Below are 22,388 nucleotides of genomic sequence, written 5' to 3'. Positions count from 1 at the left end.
GTTGCTGCAGAGAGAGACAAAAACTTATAGTAAAAGGTAAGGTTTAAAATTTGGGTTAAGGGAGGAAAGGTTCAGTCAGGTGCAGACATGATTAAGACAGTCTGCACCCGATCTGAGGTTTTGTCCCTACAACTTGTAAACAGGACATAGTTAGCCTGGAGGGAATTCTGAGTAAATAACCCATGTCAACAAGCCCTCAGAAAACTCTCATAAGGAGATTTAGAACAGGCCTGGGCTTGGTCCTTTTCAGGCTCCTAATCAGTCTATGTCTCATATTTCAAAAACAGAGGGTGGCCAGGATGGAGAAGAGTCCATCATTTTCTCTATCTGCCTTTTATTTTCATGATTGTGTCCCAAAATTTTATAGATTTTTTTCTTTCTTTTTTGGATAGGATGAGACATCCTTTTCCACAGTTGACTCCTCATCTTCCTGGTACATTGTTTCTGTATTTGCTTACTTGAGCTATCAAAACACTACATTCTTGCTCCACAGAACTTCTTTGAAGGCTCCTGCTTCAGGTTTGAATACTGTAGGTCGTCAAATATGAGACAGACAGATGCTAATGTGATAACCCTACAACATGTGTATTCAAAGACGGTGGAATGGCGTATTCAGTTTAGCCCAGCCCTCCCACGCTTCATGCCACTGGCCAAACTGGCTGGGGATTCCTTGGTGTGTATTCACTGAACGGATAAATTCAGTATTGTGCATTTCTATACTGCACTCAGCTGGGGAAGCATGCCTTCAGCTATTCACATAACCACATTTCAGTGGCTCAGACATATCGCCTCAGCATTCATTTGAGTAGACAGTGTAGAGATTAGGCCTCTAACTGTCCCAGTTTGAAAAGGTCAGCTAGCAAAAATGCAGGAAAGAGATTTGATTGCTAAGTTTTGGTCTTGCCTATAATCTTTACAGTCTTGTGCCAAAGAAAAGATTTCAAGAAGAAGAGAACGTGTATGCTTACCTTGAGCAACTCAACAGTGCCATTAAGGGTGATGACACATGCTACTTGGACACATTTTCCACAACATTCTCCAGCTTTTACTTGGTACTCATGACCCTGTTGGGTAGAAAATAATAATATTTAATCATCAGTGGGATCTGTGCTCACAATGTAATAATGCAGGTTTAAAAAACAAAACAAAGCTTAAGCAGTAACACGAAAAGAAGGATTCTTGCTTACCACTGGGCAAGAGGTATCACATGCAACTTCAGTACATTCCACAATATTTCTCTTGGAGGCTGGGTCTATTTCATTACCGCACACACATGTTTCACAAGGCTTACCAGGAACTGTTGTTCCAGGCTGGCAAAAGTAAAAGAACAGCAGTCTCATTATAAACTAAACTGTGGGTGCTCAGCTAGTTAAAAATCATACACCAAAGGCTCCTTAAACATTTCTCACATACGAAGTGTTTTCAATTCTTAGTCTCATCTCATTTTTACCAAAATTCCAGTGATAGTCCAAAAGGGGAATGGATAACTGTGGCAATTCTGATCATTGTCACCATGATTATTAATACCTCAGTAAAAATGTAATGTGTCAAGGGCAGGTGTACATGCTAAATAGCAGTGAGATCTGCAGAGGCAACAAGTGATATTGTTTATCTCTGTGTTGTTAAAGTTTCATCTGCTGATCTCTTCAAACCACACTGTTCTTAAAGCATAAGAGCAGGACAGACTATTTTCTCTTGTTCTTTTAACCTGTGAACTGCTTTGAGTCTCAATTTTTTGGAGAAAAGCATACTACTACTACTACTAATAATAATAGTTGCCAGCCATAACCTAAACTTTCTGTTAACACTCTTTGGAAGTTTGGACTATGTACCTGCCTTTCACACATTACATGATTGCTGTAGGAAATGCAGATGCAACATAAATGTAAATGAAATAAATACAATTGCTCCCTACATTTTGGAATTACTTTGATCCTGAGGCTACAATCCTGACCATATTTATTACTGGAAGGGTATGGATTTCACCTAACTTTAAGATCAATTCTCCACCCCTCCTAACAAAGAGATGTTATTTGATTCCAGCTCCCAGAGTTTTTCACCATTGGCTATGCAAGCTAGGGTTGCATTAATTGCAGTCCAACGATATCTGGAGAGTCACACAATTTCCACCCCTGAAGGTGCCCCTTTAGAAAAAGAAACCCCACTAGTTAAGGTTCCAAAAAAGAGCCACCTACAAACATACTTCCTTTTTCCTACTAAATAGTCCAGGGTTGGGTGACTGTGCCCAACATTTTTGGATTGTAGCTCCCAGAATCCCACACCATTAGCCATGCTGGCTGGGGTTGATGGAAGTTCTAGGCCAGCAACCTCTGGAGGGCCATATTCATTTACCCCTAAAACAGCTGATTGGCAGGATAGTTTTTAGAAAGGGCATCATGCATGAAACCCTCCAAACTTAATGAAACTTGCTTCTAAGCAAGTATGTTGAAGATTGGCCTGCAAGAAATGTAATGAATTGTACTCTTGTCATCTGCAGAAAAATCTATAGAAAATGGAGTGCACAGAGAAGGAGTCATCAAAATGGCCAGTGGACAAGTCATCATTATAGAAATGTTGTAAGAAAGCTGAAACTCCCCCTGGTTTTTTTTTTTTTAAAGCAGGGAATAATAATAGTTTGGGCTGCTTTAAAGAGCTGCTTTCTATGCGGCACAAGAGATGGCCTATAATCAATCATTTTTCAGAGTTAATGAAGCAGTCATCCCTTTAAAATGGTTATTTAATCATCTGCCCACTTGGAGACTTATACGTAGGTGGTTCAAGTAGGTTAGTCTCATTTGCACTCTTAATGTTACTTACTGAGGGAATGAGGAAACCCGGGGTAGTATTTGAATATGACCTCAAGTAAAAACTGAAAACTTTAAACTTTAAAATTCAGATGTGCGTACCACCAGTACAAAACTCATATAACTGAGAGTTTTATAAAATGTACAGTAGCATTGGTAAGTCTGTAACAAAATAAGTTTTTCCTACCAAAACATGCTTTGATTGACTGATTAAATCACTTTTGTCTGATATTCTCCCCACCTAAGTAGGGTATAGTGAGCAATGCAGAAGTAAACACTTGCCTTTCTCAGTTTTACCAGTGGCAGCATCTCATATACAGAACACCACTCTAGAGAGTCTGAAGCCAACCTTATGCCTTTGTTGTCTTTAATGTGATCTTATCAACCATTGCTGTAATTTTGTCATTCTGCAATTATAATGCTCTTGTTGATTATTTATTCTGGATAATTGTTAGCTACTCCTGGAAATTTTTAGGGTTGAAGAGTAGGATACAAATGTATTTGCAAAGAAGCAAATAAATAAATACATAAACAAATCATCATGCTGAAACAGCACTAGCTTCCGTTGTCATCTGAATGAGTTCAAGAACATGGATCCTGAGTTTCCTAGACTGAATCCTGAATGTGGCTGCTGTTACCAAAAGCTGTCTATGATTGAAAAACAAATGGGATATGGATATGTTTATTTCTGGTGTGCATATGCACATATGCACAATGTATATGTAAAGTAATAGTCTTACCTTGTAAACTGTTTCATTGAACAGACAGATATTTGGGATTGGTTCTGAAAAGAGAAATATATTTTACTTTAGAAATATCCTGGGAGGGAAATGGCTAAGTTAAAAATGTCAAAGAGTTTATACATAAATACTGCATCTTTTATGTAATCTATCTATACTGAATTTACTTTTATTTTGTTTAATATGCAACATCTAACTCCAAGGAGAGTGCCATTGTTTGACCAAAAAGAAGGATGGTAATGTTATGTATAAATCAGATAAATAAACTGAGATGGCACCATGCATGGTTCCCCAGCCCATTCCCAACCACATATTCTCTTCATATTGACACTTTGAGGGAGACTAGAAATGGTTGGCTTCAAATCAGCCACAATGCAATCCTATGCACATTGACTCAGAAGTAAGTGTTGTTAGGTTTACAGAAGCTGAGTGGTTACAGAATAGCAGCATCAGTGAACATTGTGGCTAAGCAGAGATTTGATTTTCTTTAATGCTGTTCCAGTAAATTAATCAACAAATAGATAGAAAATTGTAACTGTGATGGGCACTGTCCCAGAACACCATCCTCTGTTTCCAGCATATGTTTTGAGGAAAGTGAAGGTGTACTGAAAAAAATGTTTTCACTCTATTTTGATTGTTACGTTTGGATTCTCCTAAATGGTTGATTTTATACTTCTCATCTATTTTTAACTCTGCCTCCTCTTTGGGACCAGAAGGTTAATGCTTACCACATGTGAAGGTAACACAGCAGTCTCCTTCTAAAAGAACAGAAGCTAATTCATATCCAGGATCACAAGATTTCTTCTTATTTGAGCAAGCACTAGTATTGCATTCTGTGAAAGAATCAGAATGAAGAAAGAGCTGAATAAGCCACCATTGGCATATGATATTAGGAAACAATTATTACCTTGCTGGAATAATGTCACAATTAGTGAGTGACAGGTTGGGGTCAGGTTGTACGCATGGTAAAAAAATATTAACCAGAGCCTGGAAAAGTTATAGTTTGGATTACAACTCTCAAAATATCCAGACTGAGGGATCCTGGGAATATGCCCCCCTACATTTTTCCAAGCTCTGGTTTGAAACCCCCTCCCTAATGCTAATTATGTTTATAAAATAGTCAGATCCACAGAAGATGAAGCAGACGGGCATGAAGGAGTGGCCTCTGGCTGCTCCACCTGCAATCAGACCGGGATGAGCTAGGGACAGAAGAAACTGCATGGCCTACTTTACAAAGGGGCCACGGTGGCGGTCCCAAATGAGCCACCAGCAGGAGTGGTTTATTATTATTATTATTATTATTATTATTATTATTATTATTAAACTTTATTTATATAGCACTGTAAATGTACACAGTACTGTACATATAATCAATTAAAATAGATAAAATAAACCTGCCTATGGCATACATTCTACAAAAATAATTAAATATAATACATATTAGTACATGTTAACATTTAATAAAATAAGGCAGATAACAAATTAAAATAATATTACCATGCCTTTTGCCAGTGGCTTTGGGCCATCTTACGTGGTCTCAGAGCAGCTTCTGGCTGCTCTGGGGGCATGTGCACATCATGCCCCTGAAGTGACCAGAAGCTGCTCCTTTGGTCTGCCTGCTCGGGGCCTGAGTGGAAGGGAATCATCAGAGCTTGGAAGCTACTTTCCAAAAGTAATGTTTTCTGTCATTTATTACAGTGATTGAAAATGGTAGTTCCTGTTAATCATTATGATGATGAAAAAAGTTAACTCATTACATAGCCTGTTGCACATTGTATTTCCATTTGTTACTTTCTTGAAAACTAAGGATTGATAAGACAATACCATAAAATTTGAAAGTTTCATGTCAAAATGACTCTTCAATTCTGTTAAAAACAGCTTTGAGAAATAACTAGAAACTGTAACTCATTACACCAATTATGGTGGCCCTAGGGTTTTCTTGGTCAGATTTGTTCAGAGTGAGGTTGCCTTTGCCTTCCTGTGAGCCTGAGTGAGTGTGTGTGTGATTTGCCCAAGGCTGTACATTGGGTTTCTATGGCTGAGCAGGGATTTGAACCCTGGTCTCTTGGAGTCTTAGTCCAACACTTAGTACATGTTAAATTGAAGGTGCCAACTCAGAAAGACTGTGGGGTGCAGCTTCTGTAGATTAAAACGGTGACTTGGCTGTTATTGAGTAGGAGTCTTTTTGTATCACTTGTCAGGCATTCTCTCTAATGAGAAAAGCATTACTATCAACTCATGAAAGAAAACCTTGCCTGGTCAGCTATAGGGACATGATATATAGATATGTATTACTAATGTTAAAATTCAGTAACAGTTCTTTTTCTTGAGCTTCCTTGCAGTTCCCACAGTGGTGATCAACATGTTTTTCCCCTCTATGTGCTTTAGGAATGGCTTTGGTATGGTAATACCATATCAATAATGAATGGCCACAAAGTGGTCCTGCTGATGTTTTCTGCCAATTGTGCAATGACTAAATATCTGTGTTTTCTGTAAGGAAAATGTTTTTATTCCAAGAGGCTGTGGTCTCAGAGACAAAGGCTACTATATTGGAAAGTGAGATGTATAGCAACCATAATAATGTAAATTGCTTCCTTTCACTAGTGGTTGTGATGGAGTGAATCCCACCTTAAGGCAGACTTATCATTATGAATTAAGATTCATCTTTCTTTGCTGACTCTGTGTCATGTCTTATTGCAATTGATTCTATAGATCAACCTGTGTGCAAGTGTAACAGAGCAGAATTTGGGCCAAAGCAATCAACTGGTCTTGGCTAGGAAGGAACAGTACATACTGCATTGCACTTCTGGACAGCATGGGTCTTCTGGAGTTAGCACAGGAACAGGTATGAAGCCTTCTTTCTCACAAACAGGTGTTTTTGAGGTCTCACAGGTCAGTGGCTTACACTGTACACTCACTGACAATGGTTCACAGATACATTCTTGACAGTTGCTCTTCCATTTGCTACCCGGCTGTTAAAAAAAGAAAGTAAAAACTATGTAATTATTTATCATGTCAGTCTTGAGCCTCTATTTCTGATCCACAACCCAAGAAAATTGGGGCAATTATTGGTTCCTGCTCATGTTTGCAGCCTAAATTATTGTTGGTATTGCTAACATACTTGGCGACAGTCTATGTAACCATCTCAGGGAAATACTTACCAGTTTGGGCAATCCATCTGGTCCCACACAGCCTGTAAGGAATGAAGGCAGAAGAATTCATATAAGTTCTTCAAAAATTCATATAAATGTAAAGTGGCTCAAACATAAACACAAGGGATTTCAATTTAAAAAGATGCTGATACCCATTTTGGTTCCCTATGTCTATAATCATTTCTGTTTCTGTACAAAATATTTACTAATTTAGCCTTTTATTATATTTTATTTTTCCAGCAACTGTTGATGTCGCTAATTCTATTACAAACTGTTTCTCCCCATCTCCATTCTCTCAACTGCTGCCATTGAAAATCAATAGCAGCTCAAAGTTGGAAAATCCCACCTGTGGTTTCTGAAAAGTTTTGTAGTAAAACGAGGCTCATTGGGGAGCCATACTTTGTTTAAGAGGAGAACTATACTTCCTAATGGTTTTTACTTGTGCCTTGTTTTAATGCAGAACTAGTGGTGGGGGAGACCACTGCCTACAATTCTGTGCTGCCCCCTGGAATTTGGATGTGCAGGTAGGGATTGCATAGTCCTCAAAAACAGCTGTTAGGATGGAAGGGGAGATATTTTGGAACATGGCCACATAGCCCAAAAACTCCACAAAAAACAATTCCCTCAAGTTGTTTCCAACTTATGGTGACCCTAAGGCAGACTTATCACGGGAGTTTCTTAGCAAGATTTGTTCACAGGGGATTTGCTTTCACATTTCTCTGAGACTGAGAGAGTATAACTTGGCTACAGTCATCCAGCTAGTTTCCATGGTTGAAGAGCGATTTGAACCCTGGTCCATCACTCAAACCATTACACTACACTGGCTCTATTTGGCTGCCAGACATGAACAAAGATTCTACACAGCCCTTTACTTCTGTACCTGTCTATGGTTTAACTTGTTATGACTGTTTAACTATGAAAGGAGAAACTTACCACACTCTGAGACACAGATGTCAGAGTATGAATTGAACAGGATTTTGCCCTCTGAGCATATACATCCTTCAGAAACATGGGCATTATCATTTTCAGTTGGCCTGCAAGGCAAACAGGAATGGATATAAGTATTTCTAATTTTGTAATCAAACATTTACTCACATTTTACTCACATATGCCGTGATCTGAAGAAAAATTGGCACAAGCATAAAAAAACAATCATTTAAGAGTATTCAATTTATGAATGGTTTTGATGAGCATGATAAACAGCTTAGGCCCGGTAAATACCTCTTGGTAAGTCTGGGCTGGTGGCGGCCTAATTTCCTCCAAAGGGAAGCCGCAGGTGCTAAACTGTGTGGCTTCACTCTGGAGGACAAAGAACCTGGAAAAACCAGGTTCTTTCTCCACCACCATAGTTATGTCATGAGTGCGCCAGTGACACACTCATGACGTAACTGGCGTGGTGTGACGTGCGGATGCTATGCGTCCATTACATCACAATGGTGGCGCCCATGTATACAGGGTGCTGCCATTGTAACGCTGCCGGCATGTATTAGGGTTAGGGACTGTGCAGTTGCCACATGGTCCCTAACCCTAAAATCGGCACAGGTACGCTGCTTGTTGGTGGTATGTACCGTGCCTCAGTCTCTGCTACTGTAGAAGATACAACAAAGGCAACCTGTTAATTTTACCAGTTTGTGTTTGGGGTAGAAATCCTATCCATGCAATACTATGTTTATCTGCTACCAAATCTACTTCCATCAGTTTAGTGACACGGGGCCATTTTATCTCTCCATTCTGGTGCAGATCTCTTCTAATTATGGGATATGTATCGCTGTAACAGTGAAAGGTGTCCAAGAGATATTATTTGCATGATCAGTACCTTCTATCTATTAAGGAATACTCTGGAACAGTGATGTTAGAAATAAGACCCAGATCCTATAAATGTTTATTGCAATATAAGCATATGTCAGTGTATCTATGTTAGATCCCACAATTGTGCAATGATGCCATAGCTTCACCTACTGAGTGACAGTTAACTATCTCCCCACCTACCACATCTAAAGTGAGGAAGAGGGCTGTGTGTGTGTGCTTGTACAAACAGCTGGCTGCTTATGCAACTATTTTAATGTTAGTATAGTGCCCTAACAGTATGCCAGCCATTACTTTTTATATTCTGTAATGATCTGGAATATGAGGCATGAAGATTATTGCATCTGATGTTTGAGAATGAGAGACGATGCTTTACATTTAAAGCCAAACAAGGAAGTCTGAAGGAGGTACCAGTAATAGTTCACTTATCCGAAACCTGAAATTAGATACTAGCTAAAGTTGGGATTTATGAAGCCTTAGATGGAATTAATAATAACAAGTAGTTAAGACTTTATCTGCTCATTTGTTTTAATTCACAGAATATTCCTGTATTAGCTAAACAACTGTCCACTGCTGCCACACTCAGGAAATAAAAACACCAAATAAGGATAAGAACAGCCATTAAAACTAATCAGTAAGGGCCCAAGGAAACAGTTTATTCTTACCCATCAATGCAAGTGGGAGCAGGAACAAGACCACAGGCACTGTATACCTTGCCTTTGGGGCAATGGTATGCTGTAGAGAAGATAATAAATCACATAATTAAGAAACAAAGACAATGACTTCTGAAGGCAGAACTATATCCTACATGTAACTCTATAGGATATTTTCCTCAAAGGCTTTTAAAACAACAGGTAAATCAGTCACGAGGGCTTTCGACTGAACCTATCTGGAGAAGAAACATTAATCTAATGCTTCTGCCCAACCAACATCTCTACCCCAAAGAGGAAAAGAGACACAAGGCACAGTGTAATTCCATCTTGATTGTTCACTGTTGGGTTTTGATGACTGAAGCCTCTTCCATATTGGTCTAAAGAAGCAGGGGTTCTTGCCGAGCAACTCTTTAGGTCTGGGGGTGTTTTGCTTGTAGCTATTACCTCTGTATCTATTAGATTCATTCTAGACATGTGTGCGTGTGTAGTGAGTTTTTGGGTTTAGAGCTCTTCAAGATATTTTATAAAACTGCTGAGGTGGTCCTATGGTTTGAAGGGCAAATTTTCTCCTCTCTGAATCTAATTTTTTAAAGTGTTATAAAGCAAACATGGCATTTCACTGATGCATGATAACACTATAAGAATTTTACAAAAATTAAAAAGAAGAGAAACAAGGAGAATAGAAGGAAACATATTGTTCCAATAGGTCTCATGATTAAAAAGAAACTTACCTGAGGTGGAGATAAATTACTACAAGTGGTTTCAGGAATTTCCAGAAAATCATCAAGGACCAGAGAAATATTGTTTGAATATTTTTTTTGGAAAAAAAAACAACCCAGAAAAAGTAAAGACTAAAGGAACATCTGGAGGAACCCTCAGATTTAAATATTCATAGGACTGAAGTCAGACCAGAATGGAATGCAACTCTGCAAACTACATGATCTCACAAGTGGAAATAGGGGAAGCAGTTTTGGGCTATTCCCTCTCCATCTGTACCCACTCAAGGTGCCAGGTAATCTGCTCAGTGTTGAGGGACCTCTCTTGAACAGTGTGTGAGGTAGCATTAAGGTCTGTAAGTGGAAGGAGAATTTTACCCCATACATAATAAGCCACCCCTTTCTCTAATGGAAGTTTCTACTGGATCCTTTCACCAATGTCCTTCCATTGCTGAAGGGTCAGTTCTGGATTCAACCCATATTCTTCTGTTCTATTTAGTTCTTGGTGTTAGGAAAATACTCAGCCTCTTGCTAAAATTGCAAATGTTAATGAATTTACTCTTAGATATACAAGAAAATAAAGATAAGTCTTTTTAGGGAAATAATGTATTTAGGGTTGTTTTGTTTGCTCTCCAGAATATTTGTACCCCTGTTTTTACTGAGAACATTTTTGGGAATAATTTTACTCTTCTTACAGGTTTTTCAGCAAAATTCATTTTCTGTCCATTTTTCAGGAATGTTTTTGCAAATCTCGCCACAATTAAAGAAGAATAATGACATTTTAGTGAGTAAACAATTACTTCTCAAATTGATTTCAACTCTCTTCACTAACTAAAACCTGGCAAAATCCACCTTAAATCTAAAAGCAGATCCAGAATGTTCCAAGCCAACTCCTGCAGGCACTTGGTGGAAGAACAAATGTTTTCTTATCATTGCTGTCAGTGACTTGAATTTTGGGGGGATTGTTTCATCAGTAATCTTGATCCATGGGGGATTATGGAAGATGTTACAAAGGCATTATAAAGTTCAAAACACAGGAGGAATCTGGACAACACCTCTCTTCCCCTAGTGCTTGGCATCTTTACTCTCTCTGCCTTTCATTTCTCTTGCTGCTTTGCCTTCTCAATTTTGTCAAAAATGAGAAGCATGGCAATAAAATCAGAATATGACATACAAATAAAGTTAACACCAGCCAACTTGCTGTTTGCATTGGTCAGTAAGCATTTGTTGGTATCACCTCATTTGGTCAGTTCAATGGTTATTTACTTTAGAATAATTAAACACGTGTGTTCTACTTACGGCATTTTCCTTGGGTCTTGCTCCTCCAGTCAGTACAAGCACCTTTAGCTGCACAAAGGGAAGCATACATCTCTACATAGTGGCAGCTCAGGGAATCATTGGCAGACTGACAGGCTTCAAGGAGGCAGTCTTCATAGAACACTTTGGGAGGCAGAACTCTATGGCAATCTACAAAGATACTATAAGCAGAGAAGATGTGGTTGAGCCATGGCTTGCACACATCATCTGGAGCCAAACTGTTTCAAAATGGAAGCACAGCAAAAAGGATAGTATTCTGTTTGGCAAGAATGTCAGTTTCATGAATGTATTAATTCTAGAAAGATTCCTTTGTGTCTCACTGCTAAAAGGGGTCTTTCAACTGGTATGCTACCACCACTGAAGTATTGATCCTGGATTTTTGCAATGTCACTCTTCTTTTTGATATACAACTGAATGGAAAATAGTCTAGATGTCTACTAACACAAATGTATATTATAAGAGCAACAAAGAAAGAGATGCTCTTTCCCTTTAAGAAACCAACGAACACATTTTTGATTCCCCATATATTGGCAATGATAGGGTTGTTGTTTTGTACTATCTGTGCATCAGAGGCTTTATTAAATATTTGTTCTGCAAGAGGAAAAGGCTGAAATGCTCGTAAAAACTGGATTTAACTTACTCGCTCACAATCAGCTCACACAGAGGAGAAGGAGTTGTGCAGCTGGTTGGTGTGGGCAACACAGGTGTCGGTGTTGGTGTCGGGGTAACTCCTTCACAATAAGGCTTATTTTTGTCATAAACCTGCCATTCAACAGCCATCTCAACGCATGAATTAGCTTCATGGCCACTGGGCAAGCGGCAATCATCTGACCGGTCATTTGAACAAGTTCCTGGGAAGCAGGAAGAGTTAAATATACAGAGTGCATGAGTGCATATTTACTTTGAATATCATCAGCATCACAAACCCGATTTCCTAAATTAAATTTTCAACTTTATTTTTGGTCTATTAAAATATATATATAATAATTTGCATTCTAAGCTTCTATTCTTAGATATGTTTAAATGAAGAGCTAGTACAGTGTAGTGATTTGAGTGTTGAGCATGGCCTGCAACTGCACTGCAGAAATAATCCGTCTTTATACTAATTATTATTTTTATTTCAAGGATTTATATCCCACCTTTGTCCCATAATGGGATTCAAGGCAGCTTGACACCGCTTTGTCATGGTTCAATGCTATGGAATTCTGGGATTTGTAGTTTTGTGAGACATTTAGCCTTCTCTCTCAGAGAACTCTGGGACCACACCAAACTACAATTCCCAGAATTCCATAGCATGCTAAAGTAGTGTCAAACTGGATTATTTCTGCAGTGTGGATGCAGCCCAGGATTCTGGAAGGCAATGGTGCTCAGCCATAGGAACTCTTGCTCAGCCACAGAAATTCAGTGGGTGACTCTGAACAAATCACACTCGCTCAGCCTAAGAAGAAGGCAATGGGAAACATCTACTGTGTAATTCTTGCCAAGAAAACCATAGGATAGGGTTACGGTTGGCCTGAAGGCACATAGGAACAGCACATTGCCATATACTAATCCAGACATTTCATCCATCTAGCCCAGTCCTTTCTACGCCAACTGGCACCTGCTCTTTCTTGGCCTTGAGATCTTCTGAAATGGATATCTCAGAAACTGAACTGGGGTCTCCTCTATACACAATGAACATATGCTCTTATTGTTAGACTGGTGATTGGTGCATGCTCAATGCATGGTTTTGAAGAAATGGGCTTGTGAAAATGGTTTTAAAAAGCTGGGATTTATTTATTTTACTTACCACACTGCCCCTCTGTGTTGTGTTCAAATAGGGAATATGGTAGTTTTACTGAGAAGGTGAGTCCATTGAAGACAATATATGCATTGATGGCAGGGATTTCAACTGTCATGGTAGTTTTGGTACTGGTAACTATAATGCCATTTACTGTGAAATGCCCATTGACTGGCTTATTATTGAAAAGAACCTAAAAGCAGCAGTAGAAAAAACAAGCTTAAGGTTGCATTCACACTAGCGTTTTTGTGCCAAGTAGATCAGGAGAGATTCGACGATGCAATACCGAATCAAAGTTCCCACTACATTTACTCCGATTGAATCTCTCCATGGCAATTTAACCCTGTTGAAGTTCACATTACCATTTGTATCGATTTAAAAATGAGCCAAATTTCAATCGTTCTCGTTTTTTTAAAAAACTGTCAATCAAATTATGCACATCTATGTCACACTATTTGGGCGACCCCCCCACCCCCCAACAATGGCAAGCCCCTTAGAACAACCCTGAACTAGGTTAGCCCATTTAGGGGGAGTCACACTTTCTCAGCCATGAAACTCCTGCGGGTTTAAATGTGGGGTATAAATGGGATATAATATGTGTGCGCAAGAGATTTAGTTTGCACCAACTTGGGAGCAGAGTCTGTTGTGCTTTTATTTCTTGGGAAAGAGGAAAAAAATAACCCCTAACCCCCAGCTACACTGATAGGGATTTTTTAAAAAAGTCAAGCAAATCATGTGCACCTTTGTCATACCAATGATGTGAGTATTTAAAGGTACTGTCTACTACAGCCATGCAATAGCAAAGATGTGCATAAGATATCAAATTTTATTTTATTTTATTTAAAAAGTACACCATCTAATGATGTTGCCAGGAGAACCTCCTCCCTGGCTTTCGCTTTGGCTGGTAAGGAGAGAGCAAAGGGGTGGGCATGCTCTGTCCCCTGCACATTAACCTCTCTCTTCCTGTGCTCCGAACTGAATCAACAGCAAGTTCCTATCGGCAGCTGGTAAAAAAAGGGCCGGTTCTTTTGATAAAACACACTGAAACCCCTAGTTCCAAAAGAACCAGGTTAAGGGGGATTTGCACCCCCCCCCCCAGAATTCGGGTTGGGAAAAACTAACACAAGTGTGAACAACCCCCCTTTTAAACTGGTTCGCAAACTGGTTTATAAAATAGTGTGAACAACCCCTAAGATGGGGATCAAATGTCAATCAGAACAATTTCTCTTACAGCAGTTTAGATTGATTTGCCTTGTTAATGCTGACACTTGTTAGCTTCCCTTCTGTAAGCAGCTCTGAGAGCCTTTGTGGCTGAAGAACAAGGTATAAATACAGTAAATAAATAAATAAACTGTTAGCTGCTTGGTTTATAGTGAGATTTTTTGTGGGTGGTGGTTTTGTAGGCATGTGCGTGTGAAAACACACACAAAGCTCAGGTAATTTTTTTTTTTTAAAAAAATAAACATTGGAATACAAATATTTCTAATAGAATAGACTGCATTTACAATACAAGTTTGGGTGTTGTTTTTTAAACATTAACCAGAGAATTTAGCTTTCAAATACAAATTACCAACCCTCATCCATCACATGCCAACTTCATATTTTACAGCAGCATGTTTTTATATCCTGTAATATGCTTGTTACAATTCAATTTTTGATGGAAAGGGGAGAGAAAAAGGAAAGAAAAAGGAGAATGAAGAGGAACAGAAAAATAGAAATAAAAGTTGGTATTGTCTTAGTGAGCTATGACAGCATAAGGCCATCTATGCCATTGTAACCCTCCTTTTTTGGTCATCATGGAGGCTGGATTTCTGCTCTGACCAGATAACAACCAGCCCCCCCCCCCCCCCCCCCCAAAATCACACCTTGTGTGGCAGCTTTCCCCAATCCCAGACATTTCTATGTCAGTGGAGAACCAGAAGAGCAGCAGAGACACTTCCAGTTATTTTCTCTTAGTTGGACATAGAATAGTATCATCATTCTTGGGACCCTCAGAAATTCCCTGAGAATATCTGTCGCAGATGGATGGGGGAGGAAGGAATGAGTGCACCAGGAGGCGTATTGTAGCTATACACTGAAAATACACCTCACAATGAAATATTGTGACCAAAGATTAGGTTTTAAGAAGGGCATGTCTACTTAGGCTATATAAACTGGTTTCTCCCCACCCTCATTGTGACCTGTCTACACAACGCTATTTTGAGTGAGGACTATCTTCACAACTTGAGGCCAGTTCCACAATGAATCTGCATTATCCCTCCCCTAATCCAGTGTAGAAAATCTTACCTTTTGCTCCAGATTTTGCAGGAAAATGTGGAGCACTCTGTAAGGACACTGGGCCACTGTCTATGCACAGGTTTCACTGTGCCACTTGACACTACCACTGTATGTTACTCCAAAGATTATCACACCAGCGCTTATGCAATGTTCCTCTAAAACATTGAGGAAGTGCACGCGTATGAAAGCCTGGTGCACTTTTCAACATCAGGGAATCGTTGACTCCCCACCAGCATCACTGAATCATTCAAGGAGAAGGACTTTCCTCTGAATGGAAACTTTGCAGTCAGAGGAAATTGGGTGAAGTCTCAAACCACTGATTGGATTATATGATCTTGCTGTTAGTATGGCTTTTTATTTTGTTTTGTTTTGCTCAGATAGTATTAGTGTGCATGTGTGTGTGCACGCATGCACATATCTATCTATCTATCTATCTATCTATCTATCTATCTATCTAGACATATAAATATAAAAGCAACAACACAATACCTGAGAAGTTCTCACTCCATTGTGCATCTGACTGCTTAGCACTATCGCCATAGAGTTGTAATTTACAATAATGGCTCTGGAACAGGACTGATCATTAGCTGGATCACAGAAGTAATTGTCAACCAAAACACTGAAGTTTCCATGTTTATTTACAATCTCTTTCACCAGGATGTAAGTGCAATTGTCATGGAAAGTGTAATAAGCACCATCAAAAGTCATGTAGTTAGAATCATCCCAACCAGTACAAATACCTAGAATGGAAAAACCAAAAGATAAAAGTATTCATTGCTGGAATGAAATCTTCAATAAATGTAAATAAAAGGAAATTAATAGTGTAGGATCATTAGCTGTTCCACTGATTAAATTGAAAGGATCAGGTACCGCTCTTATACACCCATTAGTAACTGTCCATTATTACTAAAGGGGGTAGGAATATAATGAATAATGCACTTTTGTGTTATCTCATAATCTCATACCATAAAATCAAAACATGCATAATTTCTCTTCTTGCTTGCTAAGGCTGCAATCCTATACTCAGCTTTCTGGGAGTTAGTCCATTTTGACTCAACATGACTTCTTTTTGTGTTGATATGCATAGAACAGCACTATAAATTATTGTACTTACATTCACACTCATAGTGGAAGCAGCCATCTATATCTTCTATTTTGACTGGTTCAAGTCCACTTGCACATTCTATCTTTTCTGGAGGTGGTAGAGGCACCACAACAATTCTGTTATTTCCTTCACAAGTTGCCATAGTGCAGTTGCTTAACATCCAAGTTTCATTGATCTAGAAGTGATCCACAGGAAATTTGTTTTAGAATGACTGTGCTTATTAGAAATAAGTTATTTCCCCACCCTCATCCCTGTGGTGAGGGTCAAAGACTATATATATATATATATTGTTAATTCAATCCCAAGTGAGTACAAGGCAGATCTCCAGTGCAACAATGCTGAAAAACCAAGAACTGTGGGAAAGCCCTAGAAAAAATCCAATATCTTTTCACCATACCACTTCACCCTGGACCAAGTCTGGTCAGATGTCTGTTTTTAAGAGAGCTAAAAATGGCAAGGGAGATGTTACTTCCTTCGGTTTATACTGCTGTTATCTTTGGGTCTTCTGTATCTGCTAAGGAGATTTTCAGTTTTCTGAAACACATCAGAAACCTTCAAAACTTGAGCCTAAATCCAACTGTTAGTGCCAACTAGGATAGAACCACTGAATCAATGGAACATATGTAAATGCTGATTGGCCAAGGTCCCAATGTTTCAGTGCATCTACTTTAGCTGGAACTAACAATTGGATTTAGATACCATTTACCAGAGGCAACAGCTGGATGAGTTACACACTACATGCAACAATGCCTTTCTTACTTTCCCTTCAGGACTTAAAAATACAGTCAGATGTCCTCCATCCTGAAAATGGAAATCCTGTTGCATTGACTGCACAGTATATGTTGCCTTTGCATCTGTTCATATTTGCTATATGACTCGGGAGCAGACTTCTGCTTTGTGAACACCAGGATATAAGTAATTAAATTGTGGAAATCAAATATGCTGTAATTATTTATTACATTTATATACTAGCTATCCAAAGAGCTTGAGGCAACACACATGATACTCCCGCTTTTATCATAATAACATCTCTGCAAGATAAATTAGGTGAAAGATTGTGACTACTCTAAAATCATTCTGTGAGCTCCCTAAGGGACAGGAGATTTGAGTCTTGGGGCCTATTCACATCATACAGTTATAGCACTATGATTCCACTTTAACTGCCATGGCTGCATCTTATGGAAATCTGGGCTTTGTAGTGCAGTGAGGCACTAGAGCTCTCTGGCTGAAAATTCTAAATGGTCACTTCTAAACTGCAGATTGCAAGATTCTATAGGATGTTGTCATGGCAGTTAAAGTAGAGTCACAGTGTTATAACTATGTAGTATGAAAGGGCCCTCAGTCTTTGGGCTCCAAATTCACCCCAGTATCCACTGCAGCACACCTGCTTCATTTATTCAGCTAAAGACATCCTGCATGTGCATTCCTTTTTAGATCACTTAAATCACATGCACATCTGAGTGTAGACTTCATTTATCCATTTGACACTACAAGATGCCCAGTCAAATAAATGTGCCCATTCTGATTCACAGTCATTCATATATACTCTTCTGAAGCACACCTCTGAGTTGAATCTAGGTGCAGGTATATCTGCTCTATTACCAATATCAGACCTCACTTACATCGCTGGAGATGCTGATTTTGCATTTGGATTTCAGTATACCATTGTTAAAATATTGTGCATTTGGTGTACTATTGAGACAAATGAAATCACATTACTCTAGAAAGAATATAAGTAACTGTCACCAAAAGGGGACAAAAATGACTGGTACTCTCTCCTCATCCCATTTTCACTGTCGTTTTGTCTTTCCAGAAAAGCATTGGCCTGAATTCTATTGATGCTCCCTGCCCCAAACAGAATTATTAAATCAACTGTTACTGGTAATAACAACAGTTAGGTCAATGCCAGTGATTGATTGGGTCTACTCAACTTGTGACTATTGAGAGGATTCATGCCTTAGTAGTTTTCAAAAATTAAAATTAAAATTAAAATACACCAAAGTGTATTCTACACAACAAGCAATGTTATCCACATTGTCTTTTGTGCAAAATTCATTGCTTTTGCACATACAAAAAAAAAAAAAAATGAAATATGAAAAATCATCAAAGTCTATAAACTCATACAACACAGAGAAAACAGATATTTATTCAATTCAGTTTCAGATGCAAATAATCTATTTCATTCTCAGGTATTAAAAGTCTGTGACATATGGATCAGATTGAAAAAAAGACAAGCTATTTTGCAGATTTCAAAAACAAAAATTGCTGAATTAATCCATAATAGTATCCATTTAAAAGTATTGTTTCTTTCTGGATAATTAGGCAGAAGGATTGTGATAAATACAGATTGATATTGTATATTAATATTTCAATGGAAATATAATGATATAGTTGCAATTTACCTGGAGCTTAACTCTTCAATTTCTTGGGAATGGTGTTGATAAAATGATTTTATTGACAGCACACACTTAGTGTGATTACAGAACATATATATTGGAAAAAGTCCCCACCCCCTTTTTCTTTTTCTTTTTTTACTACAGCTCCCAATATCACCCAGTTTACTTGGTCAATGGACATGCTGGCTTGGGGATTCTAGGATTTGTATTTTTAAACAGTAACTTTTCCAAGCTCTTACCAAATAACAATGTTATGTTTAAATTCTCACTAGTGGTGGGAATCATATGCCTCAGTATATTCCTGGACTGCAAGTCCCAGCAATCCCAATCAGTGCAGCCAAAGCTGAAGAATGCTGGGAGTTGCCTTCCAAAAATGTCTGGAGGGCTGCTGAGTTCCCCTTCCACTGTACAGAATTCAAGAATACGTTCCTGGAAAACCTGTGACAAAAATGGTTTTAGTTATAACTAGAAGCCATCTCAGTGGCTGCACCTAGTCTCTGGAGCTTGCTTTACAGGGAAGCCACAACGCCCTCCTTCTTGATGTCCTTATGGACAGGCAAAACCTTTTTATTCTGACAAGCTTTTAAAGAAGACGGGCTGTACATGCGTGGTGAGGGCTGAGCGTCTGCACACTCAAAGCCTTACCGTGCTGCCTGGCCACTATTATGGTCCACAGGATGCACGCCATGATGAAGCACATTGGGCACAGTGCCCAAACAGTGCTGCACGGAAGGGACATCACGATGCCACAACTCAATGCTTATGACACCCCTTCCAGAAAGCTGTTTAGAGCGACTTCTTTTTGCTCCCTACAGGGAGTGGAGTGGTGCCGCTGCGTGAGGCTGATATGGCACCAATCTGGGGCAAAAAGGGCAGTGTCCCACCACCCATCAGTAATGCCCCATGGTTTTTAAAGAAAAGGCTAGGGGGTAGTGTATTGTTTAAACCATTTTAAAAAGCTTTTTATCTTTTTTAAAAATTGCATTTTGCTGGAGGCTCAAATTGTTTTAATACTGTGAATAGTTTAATCCTGTTTTAATGTTCACTTTTTGTATGTTTTTAATAGTGTTGTGTTGTTATTAAACTGTAAGCCATTTTGAATCTCAATTTTGGCAGAAAAACAGGATACAAATAAATATAATAACAATAAAAATAATAGCATTAAAATTGGTTTACCTTTCTAGTTGGATTAATATCAAGGCAACCTGGGATGCCTGGTGTGGTCGATACCGGTGAAGAAGTGTATGATTCAGTTGAGGGAACAAAAACAGTGGGTTTTGATGCTGAAGATGTTTCAGCAGTTGTAACTGGTGAAGTTGGTGGACGGGGAGGAGTTGTTGAAGGACATGGTCCCTGGTGCCTTTCAATTTCACAGTGCTGGTTACAAATGGCATAAAAACTACATCCAGCACTATCAGTTCTATTATATATTATTTCCCCTAATTAAAAAGGAAAGAAAAATAAATTAATTGTAAAGCAGTATTTACAAACCAAAATAATTTGACAATTTAAGAATATATGTATGCATCAAATTTATATGTTTACCTATGTTCAATGGAATGCTTATCCCATTTACCTTTAAGTAAATCTAAGAACACATGCATAGGATTATACTGATATAGAATCCTAAAATGTCTACTCATACATAAGCCTCACTGAGTTCAATGATACGTATTCCCAGGTAAAGGTGTACAGGTTGAGTAAAATGGGTTTAATCACATTTTGTAATACTGTACCAATTTTTGGAGATGATTTGGTATATATCTGCAAAAATGCTACTAGCTTAAAAGTAGAGAAATATGTCCAGTCTCTTACTGCTTAATAGTTAGTGCAAGTTTTTAAAATTGCAAAATTTACAAAACTGGCTAGAACCCAACAGTGTATTTCTATCAGCTCCTGTTGCCTATATCAGAATTATCTTTGTACAACTGGTTCAACACACAAACCACTACACCATGTTGGCTTAATCTATATATTGTGTGCTATTAAAATATATTTTCTTGATGGCTGCATAAACTCCTTGCTTAGTGTGAACTAGATCATATTATACATGTAACTTACATAAATAACAATTTTTAAATAGTTAACAGATACAAACTAACTATTAGCACATAGTAGTAGATGTAAAGGATAAAGGCCAGGTGGAAAGGGAGACGAGAGAAAGGATAGATGCTCTGATGCTTATGTCAATTTTCCACACTCAGACAAAGTAACCTGCTGCTATGACAGAATGAATTCATGCTCAAAGCTTTATACTGCATTTCTAGAAAACACTCAGATGGATGTTTGACATATAAATTATTGGAAATAAAACAACACACAGCATTTAAAGGGTTAAAGATATCTTAGAGTGAGTGATATTGATAGAGTTATGTTACTCCTCATCTCTTATCCACTTATTCTAGACTCTTGGATATGTAAACTGACACATTTAGGGATCTTTATGCCTTCTCTTCGCAGCCCATCGTTCACACACTTCTACAACAGTGAAAAACATATTCAGGGATAGCCAGGTTGGCCATATAGCAAATTATATCAAATACAGTAAAACTAGTTTAGCTGAGTGCTAGCTTTGCACCCTTAGAACACTTTCCCCTATCTTTCTTACAATAAAGCCTTAGCTGGTTTCTTTAGCCATTGGAGTTTTTTGTTTATTTAATCAGAATTTCTGCCTGTGCTCTATCATAACACACATCATTCATTCATAAATGAATGAATGAAACCTGTAAAATAAAAAACCCACATTGAAAACAGTAGACCAAAAGCTGCCAGGAGCCAGGTAAAAGAAGATGAACAAAATGATTGAAAACAGAGCTTCTTAAACCATCCAATGTGGGGTGACCGACAGTTTCTCCCCAGATATGTGTTAGGAACCAGGATTGTATTTGTGCTCAGAGGCACAAACAGGCTCATAGGCTGCAGTTGTTTCTTTCTTTCCTGGAAACTCTCCTGAGACCAGGAGCTGATGGCTCCTAGACCACCATCACTCCATTGACCATCATTTCAAGTAGCATTGATTTAAAACGCCTAAACGCTTACATACATGTGTTTTCACTAACCATCTAAAACAATACAATATAGAAACTTTCCTAGCTAGAGCAATTCACTATGGAGGTAGAATTATAAAGGACATTTTTGAACTATATATACAATGGGGCCCATTGTATTGGCAGGTCAGAGATCCACAGATCTGACTACCTACAGATCACCATGCCACATATTATTCAATGGTGGCACATGCATGTCGCCATCCATTGAATATGGAGCTTGGCATCTGTATTTTTCCCGATCCACAGGGATGGGAAGGGTGCACTGTACAAAGCAATATATGGATTACTATTACTTCAGTTTCTTCTCAAATATATTAAGAGATACTCACCAGGAGAATATAAAGAATCTGTAATTCCAGACACATGACAGAAACAAGGAGTTGATCTGCTTAAAGTGACCGTTGTAATTCCTATGGTAGATGTAATGGAACTACTTGATGCTGTTGAAGGTATAGGAAGAAAAGAAATAGATGTCACACAATGGATATCAGAATGGAAATCACAGAACACTATATTTATTTATTTATGAACATACAGTTGCCCTTCCATTTTCATGGACTTCAGATCTGGGACCCTCGCTTACCCATGAGGA

At 38.5% G+C, this 22,388-nt stretch overlaps 1 protein-coding gene across 1 annotated transcript in view; it reads right to left on the bottom strand.

Annotated features, from left to right (window-relative positions):
* Positions 1-22,388, bottom strand: part of LOC149314355 (mucin-5B-like) — an 80,569-nt gene that overhangs the window by 4,451 nt on the left and 53,730 nt on the right. Inside the window, exons 32-46 of the mRNA XM_089523095.1 lie at positions 20,072-20,185; positions 19,923-19,993; positions 16,360-16,525; positions 15,801-15,985; positions 12,978-13,161; positions 11,829-12,039; positions 11,171-11,349; positions 9,168-9,237; positions 7,630-7,730; positions 6,706-6,737; positions 6,339-6,516; positions 4,273-4,377; positions 3,545-3,588; positions 1,188-1,310; positions 969-1,064 (exon numbers count right to left, since the gene is read on the bottom strand). Of these exons, the coding sequence (XP_089379221.1) occupies positions 969-1,064; positions 1,188-1,310; positions 3,545-3,588; positions 4,273-4,377; positions 6,339-6,516; positions 6,706-6,737; positions 7,630-7,730; positions 9,168-9,237; positions 11,171-11,349; positions 11,829-12,039; positions 12,978-13,161; positions 15,801-15,985; positions 16,360-16,525; positions 19,923-19,993; positions 20,072-20,185 (1,859 nt within the window). The remainder of the gene's footprint in view (positions 1-968; positions 1,065-1,187; positions 1,311-3,544; positions 3,589-4,272; positions 4,378-6,338; positions 6,517-6,705; positions 6,738-7,629; positions 7,731-9,167; positions 9,238-11,170; positions 11,350-11,828; positions 12,040-12,977; positions 13,162-15,800; positions 15,986-16,359; positions 16,526-19,922; positions 19,994-20,071; positions 20,186-22,388) is intronic.

The sequence above is a fragment of the Sceloporus occidentalis genome, unplaced genomic scaffold (assembly GCF_023333645.1).
Source record: "Sceloporus occidentalis isolate IW3139 unplaced genomic scaffold, rSceOcc1.0.p SCAF_4, whole genome shotgun sequence".
Taxonomy (NCBI): Eukaryota; Metazoa; Chordata; class Lepidosauria; order Squamata; family Phrynosomatidae; genus Sceloporus; species Sceloporus occidentalis.
Note: the sequence above shows the minus strand (reverse complement) of the source record. Positions and strands in the feature narration are given on the sequence as shown.